Source organism: Poecilia formosa, unplaced genomic scaffold (assembly GCF_000485575.1).
Source record: "Poecilia formosa unplaced genomic scaffold, Poecilia_formosa-5.1.2 Scaffold111, whole genome shotgun sequence".
Classification (NCBI taxonomy): Eukaryota; Metazoa; Chordata; class Actinopteri; order Cyprinodontiformes; family Poeciliidae; genus Poecilia; species Poecilia formosa.
In genome coordinates this window covers 846,272-866,609 of record NW_006800050.1, presented here as the reverse complement: position 1 = coordinate 866,609, position 20,338 = coordinate 846,272, and the positions used below count along the sequence as shown (strand labels likewise).

Here is a 20,338-nt window from a genome sequence, read left to right as displayed (position 1 = left end):
TGAGTGTAGATACAGATATTTATTAACATTTTTGAAACTTCTTAATGGGTTTTATCTGCTTTGTTCTTCCACAACCAGACCTTTGATCTCTTGATGAGGCTCAAAATGAAAATGAGTTTGACACCAATGCTCTACGGGGACATGACAAAAATATGCAAGTAGGTTTTTGGTCAGAGGAGAGTTACTGAAAACGTCACTTTTGGGTTTAGCTGAAAAGCAATACTGCACATTACTGTGTGTTAATGTGTTAGAATGACTTAGTCAAAGTCCAGACTTAAATCCAACTGAGAGTTTGTGGCAAGACTTGAAATGTGATGTTCACAGATAATCATCATTTAGCCTGATTGGATTTGAGATATTTTACAAAGAGTGGACAAGCATCTCATTCTCTACAAGGATATAGTAGCTTTATTTGCATTAAAATGATGATCTACTAAGTATAGAGCTGCAAGAGAATTATACTAGGAAGAACATAATTCTTTTGTTTGTTTGTCCAATAAAATCCTAATGAACTACATTAAAATATGTGGTTGTAATATGGCAAAATGTAAATGAATACATTTGCAAGGCATTGTGAGAAACATAGGACTCTTTGGCTTTTCAAAGCTACAAAAAAAAAAAAAAAGAAAACACCTCACAGAAAAACACATAAATTTTTTTGATAGCGACAACGAAGCTTTAAATGAAAAAAAAAGAAAGAAAGCGAACTTAAAATGAAAATTTTAACAAAAATGGCACGGACACCATGATTTGCACTTATGTCAGTGAAATCTCAGAGATTGTAGTCAAACTGAAAAACAAAACTATGCAAAACGTGTGTCACGAAAAGCAGGAACACAAAAAAAGAGGGTGGAAGCAAAGTGCCGATTCATCGTGAGGAGATGAGGAGAGGGACAAAAACCAAGAGGTGATGACGGCAGCTGAATTACACAAGGAAAAGAGTGAAAACTTTTGGGCTTACCTTCCTCAGTCATTGAGTGATAATATTTTAGTTTCCCATAAGTCCCAAGCTCTACAACATCACAGCAAAAGACACAGGGTAAGGCAACGGACACACAAAGAAAAGGGAAATAGTGAACATGACAGAAAGAGCACAGGTCCGCTTGGCTCAACGTAGATCACGCACTGTGCAAAAACACTCACACAAGACACAAGACGTGACAAACAGAAAGAAGAAAAATCTCTCTGAGTCATCGCTGCATAAGTGCAAAACAAAGATTGAATTGCATATAAAATACTCTGGACCCTCACAGTGACTCGGTCAGAAGGAGAGCCTCCCGGTGGCAGAGTGTATTTAGATAGAAAGTGTGTAAAATAAAAAAATAAAAAAAGAGTGGGATGAAATTATGACACTCATAACGGTAAATTAAAAACAAACAAACTGAACGAGGATGTAAAATATACCGGGTCGACATGCAACAAAAATAAAAAAAAAGATGAGTCCTCCTCTCCTCTGTATGCGACCTTTTTTCCCCCAAATAAAACCTCGTGAGCCAGCGTTTTATTTCAACAATGAAACCACAATGGCTAATTTGATTCCCTTACTGAAGCAGTTCTCAGTGCCACAGGGACCAGGACGGTCAGCACATCTGCATGATGAATTAGCCAGGAACACAAATCTGCAGCAACAGCTGAACGTGAAGCAGGAGAACACAGGCTCCTGCCTCCCACGTTGCTCTTTGCCTCAGAAGTTAAAAAAAAAAAAAAAAAAAGGCATCTCACAGCTTGGAGCTGTTCTGTTCCAACTATAAATATGTTCGCTTGTCTCCCAGCAGAGCGTTTTGGGCTGTGTGCTCATTTGATGATACACACAAGAATAAACTACTGCCTGAGTACATCTGTTAGGACAGAAAATCATTTAATAGACAGCAAACCAACGGTACGTACAGTGCAGAGTCTTAAAAACGGAGATACCACCGCTAACCAGCTGGTGGTCATGACTGCAAAGGTGCTGAATATAAACAAAACAAAATCTAAGGAGCATATAGAATTTCAGATTACATGATTTTGCACATTGGTCACTTTAAAGTTTGTAAAACAGCTTCTACTGTCAAAGATAACCAGAGTAAATTTAAAATGGAGAACATAGTTTTTTAAACCTACCTGGGTCTGTAAAGTCATGAATTACCAGCATTTTTTGGTTCATTAGCTATACCTTATTACTACTACACAGGAAAATTTAAGAACTATCTTAAATAGAACCTGACTGACAACATGAAGTAGGTCGAAAATCTCAAAAAGCAACACGATTCTCTGAATTTCAAAAAGAATGCAAGATCAGAAAAAAGCCATTCATCTATTAGTCTGGGAAGGTTTACAAAGTCGTTTATAAGGTTTTGGGATTTCAGCACATCCCTGTCTCCATTGCCTATGAACGGAGAAAGCATGAAACATTGGTTAATAGTCAAAGAAGATGCCAGTCTACCAAAACCACTTTAAGGGAGCAACGGAGATTCATGCAGGATGTCACAGAAGAATCCAGAACTGCGTTCAGTGCAACACAGGTAAAGGTCAGCGTTCAAGATTCAAACAGAAGAAGCAAAAATGGACAAAAACGACTGCTGCTTACTAAGAACACAGAGGCCAGTGTCACGTTTACAAAATATCATCTTGATGATCCCATATTTTAGGGAAAATACTTTGTGGACACTCAAGACAAAAGTAGACATTTGTGGAAGGTGTGCAGCTTGTTCCGTTTGCAGTAAAATTTACCAATCATATGAGAGAAGAAATGTCACACCTACAGTCAAAAATCGAAGTGATAGAGTGATTGTTTTAGACTGATTTGCTTTCTCTGGCCTTTAATAACAACAACAACAAAAACAAACAATAAATAATTTCTGCTCTCCACTAGAAGCTTCTGAATCTCCAACCGTCTTAGACTGATGCGATGATCCTTACGCACACCATCAGCTCCTCCTCTGAAACTTTCAAGCTTGGCTAAAACTTGCAGCTCCCCAAACGGATGAGCTTTAACTTTTGTTAGTGTTTCTTGTGGATTCATATGTGCTGGATATTATTTATGTTATTCTTGTGTTCACGGTGTTCTCCTTGTGTCATTTTTATTGCTCAGCCTCCCTCATTACTCAGCCACCTGAATCCCTCCCAGCTGCAACCCTTCAATAATCTCTCACTTGTTTTCCATCCAGCAATCATTCTCCCTGCGACATAAGACTCCTGGTTTCATCAGTTCTCTATCAGACTTTTCTTTTGCCTTTTGATGATGAAGACAAACCATTTTTTTCCCAAATCAACAAGAAGAATGTTTGAGGAATTCAAGGAGAAGTTTTCAAGATCATCTCAAAATCTGAGTTAGATTGATCAAAAGTCTGTTGGAGCAAACAAAATTTAAAAATGATTTTAGAGAGCATAAAGTTGACTAATACTACGTATTAGTCAACTTTATGCTGTGGCCTGTGGCTTTTCAAAGCCACAGGCTTCCTGATGTCTACTAAAGAAACTTCACAAAGATTTAATCTAAATATCAAATGTCTTTGAAAATAATAATAAAAAAAAATGGGCAGAAAGCAGGAAAAATCTTATAAGGCCTTGCAAAATCAAACCAAGCTGATTTAATAATAAAAAAAAACTTTAGAAATAGGTGTACCCGCTGCCCTAAATATTATAATACTCAGCTTTTAAAACAACTGTGCACTCAGAACGTCCTAAAGTTAATAGGTATTTAGAGAAAAAAATGGCATAAAACCCATCAAAAACTGAAAGACTAGATTATATTTGCCGTTGTTATATTTTGTACTGAAATATCTTGCAACTATTTTGAACCAAACCATTTTTAGCATGTTTTTATTCTGCTGCTTCAAAGGTGGCAATGAATTTCAGTCTTTCTACCTACTAAACTCAACTTCTTTCACCTACAGTTTTTAGCCAACTTTGTGTTTTTTTGTTTTTTTGTTTTAAGCCTTTTTTTTTCTTTTACCAGTATAGTGCTCAAAAACACATCAGCTTTGTCCAAAAAATGACAAGCAGCTGACCTCGTCATCGTTATGCTAAAAAATGTTTTTACTGAAAACGAGCAAAATCTCTCTACTGTGAACAAAGTTTTTTTTTGTTCAATCTAGAAAATAGGATGTTAAACACTGAATATATACTTACTAGAATGACATGCTTAAAAGTGATATTAAGTGATATTTTTAAACTCTCTCAAACTAAACAAGTTATTTTCACAAACAGTTGAGTCTAACGTAACACATCTGAGTATAAAAATCTTCTTCTGATTGGCTGAAAAGGCTCTCGTGATGTTTCCCTCAGAAGCAAAAGACTATTAACTGATAAACTCTCTATGTCCAACAAGTCTGGTAGACAGGAGCTGTTGCTGCAGAAGTGGAATTGCACAAATAGACCTGCAAGCTTGTTCTATAAGCGAGTATAACACTGCATGTATGACCAAAGTTATCAGTCTCCTTAGTATCTTTTATCGCTTCGTTTGAGCATAATCCATATCTCATGACCAGAGGTGAGGACTACAATCTGACATGAATATTGTTGACTTTGTTCTTTTTCAGGAACTCGTTCACAAGCCTGTAGGTGGACACAAGCCAGTCCACCTATTCCTGGTTGAGAACCAATAGGTTATGAGGCTGATTGGTTTTTGACAGATGCTCACTATTAGGGCTGAAACGATTCCTCGAGTGATTCGAGTACCTCGAGTATTAAAATTCCTCGAGGAAAATTTACCTGCCTCGAAGCTTCGTTAAATTATATTTTATTATTTAGCGCATCGTGTTCCGGCCGGGTTATTACTTGCGTTGCACAGCGCTCTCACTTCCGCCTGAGTTGTTGACGAAAGCTAAGTGTTAGCAGCATAACGCCCAGCTTTCAAGTTCGGCCTGGGAGGATTTTATTGATTCATGGTTATGTCCGGGTTTTTGTCGTTTTTCGGGGGACCAATAAGCATCCTTAAAATGCCTGGCGTGATGCCTGGAGCTTTTCTCCTCCCGGAGCTGCTGCCTGGTGGCTGGTGTTCAGAGCGAACGGCGAGGACGAGCGCTGAAAGTGTATTTATACAGGTGAGTGGATATTAACACTGCGCATTAGATGATTAACGCAAGTGTAGCTTTGCGGACGAACCGGAAAATGAATTTCACATCATCCCGGTCGCAACAAATGGGTGGCGGAGCTCATCGCGGCGGCACGTAGCTGGTAGATGAGTTTCTGTGTGCAACGAACTAAGAAGTCAAATCCCGTCGCTAACATGAACACAAAAGCTATAAATGTCTGGGCCAGGAGAGAGTTAATCTGTTAAACTGACTGGAGATGAATACATAAACGCAAAGCATTTTTTTAATAAGTGTATTTGTGAGCCTGCCTCTTTATTATTGAATTGAATATAATTTCAGATTGTTGTATAACTTTTCTTCAGGTTAACTTAGAAAGTGATATATATAATTTTAAATGTATGCCTGATAAAAGACAAAGGGATGCAGTGCTTTGCTACACTATCACTAGATAAACAGGTCAGGAAAAAGGTAATTAAGAAAAAAATATGGAGGGAGAGGGAAGTAGTTCAGTTATGCTAGCTTGACTTTGACAACCTTAACATGGCAGTTTTATTTACATATATATACACACTTTTGTCATAGTACCCCCAAGAATTTAAAGCTACTTTCACCACTGGCTATTATTGTTACAGGTAAATTTTCTAAACTACAAAAAAGTTATTGTTAGAGAAGCTCAAATGCAAAATTGGATTGATGTTGATATCTGATATTAACTCTGCTGTTATGCTAGATTTACCAATGTTTTATTTTATCTTTTTATTTTACCCGATTACTCGATTAATTGTAAGAATTAATTATAAATAATAGATTACTCGACTACTAAAATATTCGTTTACAACAGCCCTACTCGCTATCTATTAAAAACCAATCAGTCTCATAACCTTGAAATAATTTGATTGATCTTAATCTTCCTACACGAGATTGTCATTGCAAAAAAGACTGTAAATTCCTTCATGCGCAGATAATTTTTACATAGAAAAGTGTTGCAGCAAAAACTTAACGGTGGTATTTATCATACTGAGCGTGCAGCCGCTCTGCTCAAGTGATGAAATTATTGTGAAAATCTCACGCTGCACAGAAGACTGCAGTTCTGAAAAATCAGTCTAATGAGATGAAAATGTGTCTCACACTGCAACACGCCTCGCACTTCTGCTGCACTTCGTGAAAAGTGCTTCAATCTCATTTGATTAGATGATTTCTATTTAAATTCACAGCGAAGGAATTCTGTAACTGAGTCCAATTAATTCAAAGTGAAATTACTCCCTTCGCACGCGGCGTCGTGTTCGTCCTCTGCAAGTGTGGAAAGACAGCCAGGTTTGTTGTTGTTTACAAACCAAACTCTCGTCCTTGCAACGTGACCTCCAAACCGTGGGTGAGCCAAGCGTGAGAGCGTGTACGTGTCCAGCTTGTGTGCCGGGGGCCGGAGAGTCAGGGGATTCACAGTCTGTGCAAAAGCAAAAAGGCTTTTAACATTGATTATATCACCCAAGCGGTCTGGGCTGGCTGCGAGGTCTAGCATGTGTGGGTATGTGGTTTGATAGCAAGAACGATGGATTGACGGATGATGCGATGGCTGGCTGAGCCCAATTACATAATACACTGGAAATGTGATTAGTTATCAACTTTAAGTGAAGCGGAACAAAACTTCAAAGCCTTTTTTCAATGATAGGATCCATAAGAAGGATATAAATTATTTACCTAAAAAAAGTGGGAAAGCTTTTAGGGAAAACACACATTTCCATTATTGCTGAGAGAAAACAGCTACCCACGTTGAACTTTGAGCATACTTTTTTTAACACAATTAAAACAATTAGAAATTCCAACAGAGGGTTAGTCCCAAAACACAACGTCTGCGTCCAAATTTTCAACGCACCAACGGACATAGTGAGTATTCACGTGAGAGTATGCACCGGAAATCCCAGTAATGTAAACACAAAGTGGTCTGTCAGTAAGCAGAAAGCTGAGCAAGACCATTGTTTCCCTCTTTCATTTTTTTCTGCATTTTTGTGTTCCAACCATTAGTAAGTACCCTACTTTTTTTTTCTTTTTGCAATATTTTACCCCAAAGCGGATGTGTTTTACTTTGTCACTTCCTGTCTCAATTATGACCTTCCCATCAAATTCCTGAATAGCTCCGGACAAAATACACCCCAGGTCCTTAAGATAGCAAACGAGCATGGATGACAAAAATTGATCTGAGTTTTGTGCCTATGGTAAGGCACAGACCCAGCCTGGATTGCGTAGGTTTGCTACGTCAGAACTAATTCTAATGTGTTTCCATCTCCCCCAAGTGCATTAACTCTTTATCAGAGAAACTAAAACCTCCTCAAGTGAGTGTAAAACTTTTTCAACTGCTTTTGCTCTCCATTTGTTGAAATCTTTAAGCACAGTAAGCTGTTGAGGTCAGATACAAGGATTGGGGGAAAAAATGCATTAAAAAGTAGCAAGAATCCAATGAAAACTAATAATAAAATACCTTCAGGAGACTTATTCAGCAACTGACCAAGAATATGTAAAAAAATATATATATGAGTGGTTTAAAACCTTTGCACTGTACTTTACATACTGCACTAATTGTAGAATATCTGTCCTATCTGGAAACATCTACCATCAGTGTGATGTTATACTATGTTCTTTCTACTGCTATTAACCATGGAAGAGTTGTGTTGTGTTAATACAACATTAAAGTAAAAAAAAAAAAAAAAAAAAAGTCAATGTGTTATATTTGTGGAAATGGAAAATGCATTTCCATTGCCCAGGGGGTCAGTGACAGTGAGTGCAATATTGAACTGTGTGATCAATGTGGCCCTGGTTCACCAATCACACACAACTGCTGGTGTGTGAAGCATTACCTCCTCTCTGTTTATGGTTGTAAAATTGAAGAGAAAACTGCCATTTTCTCAATATCATTTGTGCGTATGAAAGCACAGACGACGAGATCGTCGGGCGTCCTTTGATTAGCATCTAAGGTTTCCAAGGAAACAGAAAGCTGTGCCCTCTTTTCGTGCCACCAGCTTACTCTGTAAGCAGTTTGTCTGCCAATAAGCGTGCATCATGGTTTACACAGATGACCTTCTCTGGTCTCTATTCGGACCACTGACGAGCTCGGTGTGACCTGCGCTCAATAAAAAAAAAAAAGAAAAGAAAAAAAGACCTGACATCAACAAAGATGCGCAAGGTCACTGTGGCAGGGTGTGTAATCTTTCTTGTCTATCTCAGTGAGATAGCAATCAACTGAAGAGCGACTGAACAGCCTGAGCCACAGCAATAATGCTGCACACACAACAGGGCTGTGAGCTGGTGGATATTTAAAATAAACAGCAAGTCAAATAACATTTTTTTTTTTGTCTTTCTATCTTTAAAACATGCATTTAGTTTCACCTGCAGTTCTGGCCAAAAGTTAACCTATAGTCAGGATGGACAAGCTGACTGTTAATTTGGAGCTTTTATTGATTTGTTTTAATCTTTCTTTTCCTAGCATGCAATGATTATACAACTTCAGCGATTTTTAGAAAACCAATAAGTGGGTGCAGAAGTTTGAATTTGTTGTGAAAGTTCTCCACATGCGGTTGGTTTTAGGCTGTTGCTACTATATTTAACCACAGCAATAAGGTGTTGTTTTCTCAACTGGGAGCAGCTGACCAGCATCTAAAAGTTCAAATACCACATGAACTATGTATTATTTTGGATCGCCGTCCAGAATGACCCCAAATCCCAGAGGAGCTGAATGGGATGCCTCGTGGACGAGGAGCAGAACAAAAGAGACAGAGGGAAGAAGTTCAGTCCACCTCTTTCATCGATTGTAACGGGCAAACGATCTTATCCCCAACTCCAGCATATCTCTGTCCAACGGCCAGAAAGAAGAGCAGCAAAAAACAAATGAGGTGGATTCGCAGTGTTTGCCAATACCTGACGATGTCATCCAGGACACGTTCCTGTAAAATATCGCTCAGGTATCGAGCTTCCAGGAGGACAATGACTGTCATGAAACTGCCACACAGCTCCAGTATTTAGTAGGAGCCCTTTGGTTTTGCATCGCCATCCAGAATGACTCTCAAGATACTCGGACAATAATATTTAATTTCAATATTTAATTTTTGTTTAGGGTAAAAAGAAAAAAAAAATATTTTGGAATTTAATAGAATTTTTGGATAAAGATTGAGATGTTTGGACAGAATAATATGAAATATGTTAGTCAGTGTCATAGTAGGAATTTCTAACCAATGAACACTGTACCATTTGTCAAGCACGGATGTGACGGCGTCATTCTGTGGCCCTCCTTTGCTGCAGTCATCCTGGGGAGATCAGATCGCACTAAGTCGATGGGATAATGTAGCAGAACTATCTCAGCAGCTTTTAGCTGTTTTCTGCATGTGTTATCCTGTGTGTATGAGCTCGAACCTGCAGAGATTAGAGAAAATCCACCCTGTTCTTGTGCGTGAACTTAATTGCGTTTGTTGGCTGCATAATAAATGTATAACTTAAAAGCCACAAATTAAGTGACGTTATAAAAATTTAGCAATCTTGAAAAGAAAAATTAAATAACCCCCCCTCCCCCCAAACATTACTATGCCACAATATGACGTCCTGTTATCCTTTCATGTCTGTCCAGCATACATGAAACACCCCACCCAAACTCCACCCAAATCAATTTATTCCATTTCCAGCTTACCTTTACTATTAGGTACAATCCGCATCATCAAATGTGACCTTAATGCCTGTAATGAGCACATGTCAAACCTGTGTGATAAATCTTATCGAAGAGCTTTAAAGCAAATTCAGGAATGCCGCCTGAATCCTGAGTGGGGTTCTTAAGAGACTCGTCTCAGACGGTCGAACGAGCTCCACCCCTCCCCTCTCACTCCCGATATCTCTGTGCCGTTCAATATTTAATGGCGTTCCTGAGTGATTTTGTTTGTAGCTTCATATGGATGGAAGAACTTCATATCGAGCCCGAAACAAACTGTCCCAGTCCATTACTACGCTTTTTGTTTTTTTTTCCCCTCCAAGTAGACCTCAAGTGTGTCACAACACTAAAATACATTTGAATTCAGAGGAGCACAAGACAAACAGATGGGCAAAGAATTTGACGCCAAGTAAACGCAGAATCCGCCGGTGAATGTGAGTCAATAACAGTTTAATTTAAAAAAAAAAAAAAGAAACTTGGGGAATAAAAAATTAGATTTCTCTGTTGAGCTCTTATTGATTTTAAGTTCTGATGTCAAGGATTCAAGAAAAATTGCACGTGTTCATAAGCTAATGGCAAGATACAGAAACCGACACACCATCTTCTTCATACTGGAGTTCCACACAGAAAACATTGACGAAAAGCTGAAGCATTCGCGAATTTAAAAGAGGAGAGAGAGGATCGGGAACGATGGGGGGGCAAAAAGGGGGTTGAAAAAAAACAATGCAGAAATGATCACAGAGGGGGTTTCCAAGCAGAAAGCATCCACAGAAGAGAATGGCATATTTAAGGGAGAGAGCTGACATACACCACAGAGGCGTTAAGGACATGTATACATAAGAGAGCACGTCGGATAAAAGCTGCTTCCCAGATGTTGGAATGAGAACAAACATATCTGCTGTTGGCGTATACAAGGGGTGGGAAGAGAGGAGGAGGACGACGAGGAAGAGGACGGGGAAGGGACACAGAAATTAGAGGAGTAACTCACCAGAGTCAGCAAATTCTGAGGGGACAGTAAAAGAAAGAGAAATAAGAAGAAAACAGAAACAGAGACATGATAAATCCAGGTGATCTTCAGTGAGAAAGCGAGAACTGAACAATTATCGGGCAATATTTCAAGATGGGAAATATTGTAAAAAGGGTCAACAAACCTTTTTTTTTACGTTTGTAGTTCAATGAAATGATGCAAACTTAGAGAAATAATTCTTACATCTGGGCACAGAAAGTTACATTAGAAATAAGGAACCACTCTTTCTGATGTCTTACGAAATATGTCAAGGTGCATCTCCATAAACTATATTATTATTATTATAAAGGTGAACTTGTCAAAGCGATTCAGCTCAAAAAGTGAAACGCCTACCCTGTACACACTTATTACACACTGCGTGACATATTTTCAGTGTCTCTGATGTTAATTGTCATTACTTATATTTACGACAAACCAACATTTAGTGTCTCAGAAAATAAGAATATGACAATATGATCAGTATCAAAATAAGCTAATCTTCAGAGGGAAGGCTGCAGCTATCCTGTTACTTTAAATTCTTATTTGGACCACACTTTTTACTTCCACTTAAACTTTCCAACCTGTAACCTGTTGTTACTCGTGTGGTGAGACGTTCTACTGGCCGGGTCATAGCTGTAAAACTGAGTTCATGTAAACTATAATCACCAAAGTTATTTGAAATAAATACTTGAAACATGGAAGAAAATGTATAGTTTGTGTTTCACTTGCTGAATTGAATTCCTGAAACTAATTAACCTTTCAGTGATCTTAAAAAAAAGAAAAAAAAAAGTGATATCCCTTGTATGCTGAATTGCAGTGCGAAGTGTCCTGATTCCTTTTTTTTTTCTACGTTGAACATCAAAACATTTGCAAAAAAACACACACAAAAATTCAAACTTTGGATGAAATTACAAGTAATTAAATGTCTTAAAAACACAGACCCACACACACACACACTTTTGCCATCTATCCCAAACATGCCTTCACTTACATAAGAAACTGAACTGTTACTTCAGCTGTTTCAACCATGTTTTTTACTATTGGTTCATTTAAATGCTGTGCTTACGTTTCAAATTATGATTTGGTGCTGTTCAGTAAAATAGCAGCACTGCTTGACGTACTAGATGCAGCTATTGAGCCTATGTGATAATGAATATGTTTTATTTCTAGAGCAATCATTTCATTTGCAAGGACCTGAATGTACGGATGTATGTATAAAATACTTAAAGCATAAAATGGGATTATTATTCAGATAATTTAACAAATAATAAATGTAAATTTCAAGTCATTAAGAACAATAAAACCGATGTGTGCGATGCCTGTTCGTAAACTGGCAGCAACAAATCGGAGAAACTCTGAGTCCCTTTAAGCTGATCTCCATCAGCTTTCTCAAGCTCTGTTTGAGCTTTTCTTTAAAGCATTTTCACTCGTTTTCTAACCAGTCTTTATACTTGGCTGACACAATGTGCTGTGTGGTATGTGCTAAAAAAAATTTAAAGACAAAAGTGAACATAAACAAAATTTCTGATATTATCAGGTACCAAACATAAAACAAGTGAAAAAGCAGCCAAGGAAAAACTTTTTCTTAAAAAAAATAAATAAATTAAAAAAAATACTAGAAATCTTTAAAATATGCTGTACAAAGCCATTTTACGAGGACCCAAAAAAGTCTGGTTTGTTATATATAATATGAATATGAAAAAAGGAGGGTCTCGAGACTTTTGCACAGTATTTGCACGTTGCATTAAATGTGTGGCTTTGATTCCTCTAACAAAGAAAAAAAATATCCCAGATACTTGCTGGCCACATAACTTCGGCTCCAGAGCCCAGATCCACTGGTGTCAGCAGAAGGTAAAGGGCTGAGAAACAACAAACCTGAGTGGTAAAATCACGAAAGACAAAACTGCACACGCTCACACACACACACACACACACACACACACACACATATGCATGCAACACAATTACGCCAACTAACCCCTCTTTAAAAGTCTAACAAGAGGAAAAGCATTTCCGAGAACTGGAGAAACAACCTCAGATGTTTGTTCGGCATGGAGGCGCAGACAGCTTATTTTGAGAGAGGCCTATAAAAAATGAATGGATGGAGTCCTGCTAGCTCTCTGCAGCCCTGATGAACTGCTCTTAAAGGCCGAGAACAGACGAGGACAAGCAGCGCGGTCTCCATCTTTGATGAATACACTTGTTTATGAGTCTTCATGCTGTGAACTCATCAGCAAAATTGTCTTTTACTTCGTGAAAATCAGTAAAAATGTGCCACCGTCGATCTAATATATGCCCCAAATGTTATCTGCACACTTTACGAGGTGAATTTTAAAGCAACACACTTATGTTAAAAGACTAATATCATTTTTATATGTCCTCTGGAGTATGAGAAATCTTCCCAAAGTACTACATGGAAATACCTAATTAATACATCCAAGTGAGCTGAAGCCTTAGGTGTTGCTTTTGTTCTCCTGAGTAATTTATTCATTGTGCACGTCGTGTCACACTGTACATGCTGTTTCAGTGCATTCAGTTCTAGTCATTTGTTTGGCAAAAGACCCGTCAGTCAAGACTGGAATGATTTGTTCTGCATTCATACCGGATCTGCTGTTAAAAGTCTTAAGCTATTCATCAGCTCACAGGCACTTAATTTAAAACCTGAATAGCGCAATGTTTAACAGGGACTGAAACCAAAAGCAGTTCACTTTTAATGACATAAACCCCGACGGAGATTGGATTGGATGTAAAAATCTGCACAAAGTATGCACAACATTCTGCAGATATCCGTAAGTGATATTTATTCGTGATAACGAAAGGATAAGCGGCGCAAGGTCACAGGTTGCCTTGTGTTCCTAGCAGAGATGCGTACAGATGCGTGATTCAAAAGCCCATCTTTATTGTTTGTAAATCCGCTCAGAAGATGAGTCATGACATGTTTTGGATTTCTGGAGAAGCAACGTTTCTTGGAGTAACGCTTAAGTGCCTTCTCGCTACTCATTAGACATCTGCTAATGTGATTCCATGCACCCGCGGGAGAACCCTGCGGTCTATTGACTTTGGTTTATGACTGTTCTTTGGAGTTGATCCAGTCAGGTATTATGTTATGCTGTCATGCTAAGAACCGTGAAAACGACATACAGAACCTTATAGTACTCGAAGGTTTTCCTGTTTTGTCATGTTGCAATCACCAACCTATTTGTTGTCCTATTGGGATTTTCCATGGCAGAATGTAAATATGAGCAGGAGGGGAAATAATACATGGTTTTGAATTCTTTTACAAATAAAACTGAAAATTGTTGTATATTTTAATGGATTATAAAACTACCTTTTGAAGCAGTCACAATCACAGGTATTTTGGTTTACGCTTCCTCCAGCTACGCTCATTTTTACTTTTCCAAAATAGTTCCAAGTTTCATCAAATTTATAGCATTTCTCATTTGGCTCAAAAAATGTTATTCTTAAAAGAACATCTACTTCCACTGTGCCCACATATTTCTCTGTATCATTTTCCTGCCACTTTATAAATATACACTGCTTTGTATCAATTTACCACTTGGACACATAAGTCCAAGGTTCATCAAGAGCTATAAATGTTTTTGTATGGTGGACAGCAGGTTTTTTTAAGTCCCAAGCTGTATTAGAAGACACCAGCCTGCAAAATGTGTGCATACTGTCTGTTCTAAATAAAGATAATGTTTCTCATTTCGCCCCTCGTCTTTTCATGGTGGGACACGAATGAGATGACACAGCACCTCTACTGAAATATTAACATATTTATTCCCTCCCCCAGAGGTCTGACACTGCTGTTTTGCTGTCTCCTTAGCTGAGCTAATAGGCAATCATCTTGGATTAAAGACAAATGATCTACCTACCACCTCAGCTGTGCCGCAGAACAAGTGTGATAAATTACTCTCGACATACACAACACAGGGACTTCACTGGTCTTTTTTTGAGGTTTGATGGATTTGCAGGAGGTAAAAATAAGGCTCTTGTGGAATTATGTTCATTTGACAATTACATAGGACAATTGGTGCTGCTGCTCTTTGTTGGTAGGATTGTGAGCTTAACTGTAGTCGTACAGAAAGGGCTTTACAACTCCGGACAACTCCAAACTCGCACAGCTGAAAAGAGGATTACAGTGAAAGTTCAGTTGTTGTTGTTTTTTTTTTTTGTTTTTTTTGGAGTGGGTTTCTGTGAAGTAGTTATTAGTATGCGTTGCTTTTACCCACAGCAGCAAAAGTGGAAGAAATCAGAATAAAGATGATCATACTAGAGTACAGCCAGTCAGATTGTGAGTCCTGATAGTCAGGTGACCAATTTAAGAAACAACTCCACAAGTCCACACATGTGCATGTAGCTGTTGTCATTTTGCAAAGTGATTTTGAACAGCCACTGTGTAATGTTTACAAAATCCAAAATGTGGAAGTCTTCCACTCAAAGGTTGTGTTTTCTTTTCTTATTAAGTACCAATACAGGACCCTTTCTGAATTTTGCATTTGAACTTGAACCTGAAAAACCCTATTCAACCCTCAGCAATCCCTCTGTATGTGCAATTTGGACGTGTGCGTCACTTCTGCCTTTCTTGGAGTGAAGCACATGCCGATCCCTTTTTTGCAAGGCTCCTGATCAAAATATTGTACTTATTGGAATGTGGTTTGGTTGAATTAGCTGCTCGATCAAGTCTTCCAGATGTCAGTCAGAGCCGTGGCAGGTTCGCACTCAAGAATGATCCGAACAAATACTCTGAGAGCTGCGATCACATTGTTCTGATTGGTTTTTGTGTTGGCGTGAGGAAAATATAGCTGTTTAAAAAATCAAAATCTCTGATGTCCAAATCAAATGCAAAGCCACATAGTAAATTAGCCACCACTGGCGCTACCAGCCTCATCCACTCTGAACCAGTGCCTCAAGACGGACCAGTTGTCTGCACGATCGAAACAGCTGGGAAAGACTCATAAGCAAACAAGTTGTGTTCTTGGAGCACCCTACAAAAGTCATATTCTGGTTGGTGTCTTATGTTAGTTCAGACTCATTAGTTGAGTCTGTCAGCTGTTATTACTGTAAGAAATTCTTCTATTTCTTTAAGCTCAGTTTGTTACGACTTCTGTCCCCTGCAGGTAAAGTACAAAATACCAATAATTTCTCTACAAACCCCCACTCCAAACAGTTTATTGGAAGTAATTTCAAAAGAAAAGGTCAAGATTGATGACACATGCCAGGCTCCCCTCAGTCTGACCATACAGATTCATATTATGTCTGTTCCTCACAGTTAGAATTTTTTATTTTTTTTGCTTCTGTTGCACAAGTTACCTTACCTTCACTTAAAGGGTCCAGTGTGTGAATCATCAGTTGGAAAATGCTGTTTCTCATCAAACTGTTGTGCAGAGAAGCAGAGCTGCCTCCCCTTTGCAGGCGAGGCCTGGCCTACGAGAGAAGAGACGCATCGTCAGTCAAATGTGCTGCTCCCAGTAATGAGCTCTTTCACTTTGAACTTTCATCTCCAAGTGAAAATCCCCCATTTGCTACATTGTGTGGATTTTCTAAAAACTTGAGTTACAACGCTTAGGTTCCGCATTAGTGACTCTCGAACTGAATCATGTTGCTCCATGTAACAACCAAAAACCATTTTGGCAATTTGCTGGGGTTTTGTATAAAAGACCAACACAAAGTAATGAATAATTGTGAAGTGGACAGAAAAGGATGCATATCTGGAATCTATGTGGAAAAATCGTGTTGCTGCAGATATTAGGGCAGTGCTTGTATAAACTTTGTACATTTAAATACTGCCCATTGTTCTTTGTAAAATAGCTCAAGTTGGATTGTCTTCAAGTTGGTTAAAGACAATCTTTTATCGGACCGTTTTAACGCATTAATATGATTTGATTTAAGCTGAAATCCTTATTCATTGCTGCCCTATCTCTTTGTTACACAATTTTGGTCCTTATCATATGCCTTTCTATAATTTTTCTTCCAGAATTTATCTGTATTTAGCATTCCCATAGGATGATGCTGCCCCTTTTTTTTGAATGGTCTCATCTGATCAGAGATCCTTATTCTATGTTTCTTACGTAGCTGTGACTAACTGCAAGAACACCTTACATTTGACAATTTACCAATCTTGCAGTTTTTCCATGGTTCTGGGAGATATTCAGAGCTTTAGATATTTATTTTTAATCTAACTTTATACTTTATGACAACTTTATCCCCGACCTGTCTGGTGAGCTCCTTGGCGTTTATGGGAGGACGTGGATTTGTGTGTGTTTTGTCTGTTAATTTGTTCCATGTGTTGCGTGTCCTCCCCCTGATTGATCCCAGCTGTTTCTCTTTCCCCCTGATTGTCCCTCGTATATTTAACCTCGCCTGTGTCCCCTGATCCCCACCGGATCCTTTTCGTGGTTTGTCCTCCCTGCCATTGTCCAGACTGTGTCGTGTCACCTGTGCTTCCTGGTTCATTTTGACTTCCAAACATCATTAAGCTAATTTTTTTTGCACCAAACCTGGGTCTGATCGCGTCTTTTTCTCACCACAAAACCTCCAGTTCATGACAGTTTATGATGCTGTTTGTTTACCAATGTCGTCTAACAAACCTCTTAGATCTTCACATGACAGCTGGATTTGGAAAATCATGCATCATTTTTCATCCACTTCACAATTAGATGCTACTACTCTATTTTGTGCTGGTTTATTACAAAAGCACCAAATAAAATACATTGACGTTTACGGTTGAGACAGCCGAAAATATGAGAAGGCTCAATGTTTATAAATGCTTTAGGCTAGGACCTTTAAGTATTTGTTTGAAACCTTATTTGTTTTAATGTAATAGCAAAGGATAATTGAATAAATGTATTCTATTGAAGTGCTGTGCAGTTCTAGTTACAAAATGGATTCAAGCCGCTGCATCATTTACTCATAAATGTGCTTCGACCTTGGAAAAATGACTCCCTATAATCCTCTTTTCCATAAAAACCCCTGTGTGTAACCTGAAACTAAGTAAAAAAAAAATCATGAAGCACTACAGCTTCTTATAAACATAAGCCCCTGCTGGTTGAGACAGGAGTGCTGAGTTGGAGTGACAGTTCAGTTTCTTCCTCTGAACGAATCCTCGCCAAGGTCACCTCCAGCAGCTGAAGCTGAGCTAGGGAAGAAGGAAACAAATCAGGCTCCATCACAGGTGACAGCTGTTGGGAATGTGTCTGCCTTTGGGTGATCGCAGGTGACGCGTAGGCACCGGAGGTGTGAGGTGTTAATTCACAAGTCTGTATGGGTGTGAGCGGGAGGCGAGGGAGACAATGCGCGATTGCTAGGGCTTGCCGGATGCGCGTCCTCTCTGCCGCTTGGTTTTATTTTCCCTCCTCCTGCTCTCTGGATGGAAGCTCTCACACCAGCATTAAAACAGTCTGCAGACTGCGAGACACATGCTCCCTGCTTAATTGCCTTTTGCATGCCGCGTGCAAAGGCAAACGGAGGGAAAAAGCAAAGGGCTTCAGAAAACAGACGGCGCTACTCTGCGCACACAGGGAGGCTGAGGAGGCTTGGAAGTAGCGGCGTGCCATGTTTCGCTCACAGTGTGGCGGGAGAAGAAGTTACACAAAATTTACACTAGAGACATCGACACAGAGAACGGGGGACAAAGACGGAAGCGAGAAGGCAAAAAGCGTCCGTCAGACGAGACCTACCGACAACTTGCCATCGTCGTCTGGCGCCCCGGGGCTCAACTTCTCATCCAACACAAAGAGAAGAGGAAGTAAAAGAGGCGGGGGGTTGGGGGGGAGAAAGGAGAGAAAGAGAAAAGAGGACAAACATGTGAAGCATGCCACACACATAACCACACGGACCAGATGAAAAGACAGCAAAAGAGACAGACAGTACTGCACTGCAACAGTGAAGACTGACTGTGATGTTAGTGGACGAGACTTTGAGGGACAGATTCCTCTCCTGCCGCTGTGGCTGCCCGTTGCGTTGGGCAGGACCGGACTGCATCTGCTCGAATTTCCTTCAGAAATGTCACTTTAGGTTTTCATTCATGTCACGGATGTCAGCTGTATTTCAATCATTTCTTAGTCTAGATTTTGAAACCTATTTATTCACATTTTCATTCTAGTGAGAGAGTTTCTTGTAGTCGTTTCTGAACTCCTTTCACTTTCCTAATTTTTCTGACCATTGTCAAGGAAACATTTTATTGAGTTTACTCTGATTTGTAGTTACTTAAAATGTTTACACTTAGTTTTCCAGCTTTGTAGGGGTGGGGGCAATGAGAGGTAATCATGGTGGTTCTTTTACTCATAGCCGTCAATTATGCCTCTGACATATTCAACGGGAACATCATCCATGACACCCAAGCTGGATGAAAACTTGTCATGCAGTGGTGACTGGACTTTTGCTGCTTGGTGAAGGCCATGCAGTGACAAAGAAATCATTTCCATTTATTTAGTCAAATTAATCATAAGACAAGGTAAAAACCAACAAGATGATCCCCAAATAACTAGAACCTAATAACTTTACATTTGTTCTTCTGCAAAATATCTAAAAAAATAAATAAAAAAAACACTTGAAAATCTATTCTATCTATCCAAGCTGCTTGGATGAAAAGTAAAGAAGAGGCTTACAGTCTTTGCTCTGTAACTGAACATACAGGTGGAAAAAAAGAAAAAGAATAGTATTCGTGGTCTAGTAAGGCAAGATTTTGTTATCATTGAAAGTGCCCCAAATCGCTGTAGCCTCCATGATTTTCCTATTTAAGTTTGGCCCCGTCGAACTGAGTAATCGGACAATGAAAGGCCCTGGTCAGGAGATGCAACTGAAAAGCCAGTGGACACCTTGAAAAAAAAACTCAGTTACTTTTCAAAAAAAAAAAAAAAAACATGATGGAAAGCCCATTCTTGGTACAAGCACTCCACCAACTGTACTGTTAAAGCGCAGAGGTCAAAAAGTAACTATTTGTCTCTAAAAGGCACATCAAAGAGCCTTGGAGGAAATTGTCCTCAAGAACCTGAGTGTCTATAAGGCTACAAAAAGCTAAATCTTATCAGGTAATTCGATGAAAGGACATATTTGTTGGAGAATCCAGGATTTCAGCTTTCACTGGTTTTAGTTAAACTTTGCTTCCGTGTGACTAAAGATAACATACGCATCTAGTGCTGTATGTTTACAAAAGATCACCGACATTAAAAATGCAGCTTTGTGATTTCCAAACATTTTTAGAAAGTACACAGAAAATAATTTGCCCGGTTCTGCTTTGTGTGTATTTGGGCTGGTGATGACATCAAACAAGGTGCAGCGATCAATATTTTGGAAATATACAAGAGACATTTTTTGACATATTTCAAAGCTTTTTAGTTGCGTGAGCCTCAATTTGACTCTGATTATCCCTAAGAATTGATGAATCCTGCAAAGAATGTGCAGTGGCCTGGGATTTTTTTTATCTTACTACTTTCCTCAAAAATGATAATAGTATAAAATGTACCGTAGGGCTACTTTTATACGGCACTTTAATGTGAGGCCAATCATCTTCCATGTGTGTTGGTTAGAACCTAAAAGCCAACAGTTTTCTATTCCTGTCAAGACACAAAAAGCACCCATTCTGCTCGACTTCCTCTCAAGTTGTATTAAATCAACATGCTGTAC

The 20,338-nt window shown here is 38.9% G+C and overlaps 1 protein-coding gene across 6 annotated transcripts in view; it reads right to left on the bottom strand.

Moving 5' to 3' along the window:
• slc24a2 (solute carrier family 24 member 2) overlaps positions 1-20,338 on the bottom strand; it is a 57,231-nt gene that overhangs the window by 18,103 nt on the left and 18,790 nt on the right. Inside the window, exons 3-6 of one of the 6 annotated variants that reach the window (XM_016675228.1) lie at positions 18,391-18,438; positions 16,030-16,138; positions 10,694-10,708; positions 962-1,012 (exon numbers count right to left, since the gene is read on the bottom strand). In XM_016675228.1, coding sequence (XP_016530714.1) covers positions 962-1,012; positions 10,694-10,708; positions 16,030-16,138; positions 18,391-18,438 — 223 coding nt within the window. The remainder of the gene's footprint in view (positions 1-961; positions 1,013-10,693; positions 10,709-16,029; positions 16,139-18,390; positions 18,439-20,338) is intronic. The other 5 variants (XM_016675229.1, XM_016675230.1, XM_007559932.2 and 2 more) reach the window with 5 other exon arrangements.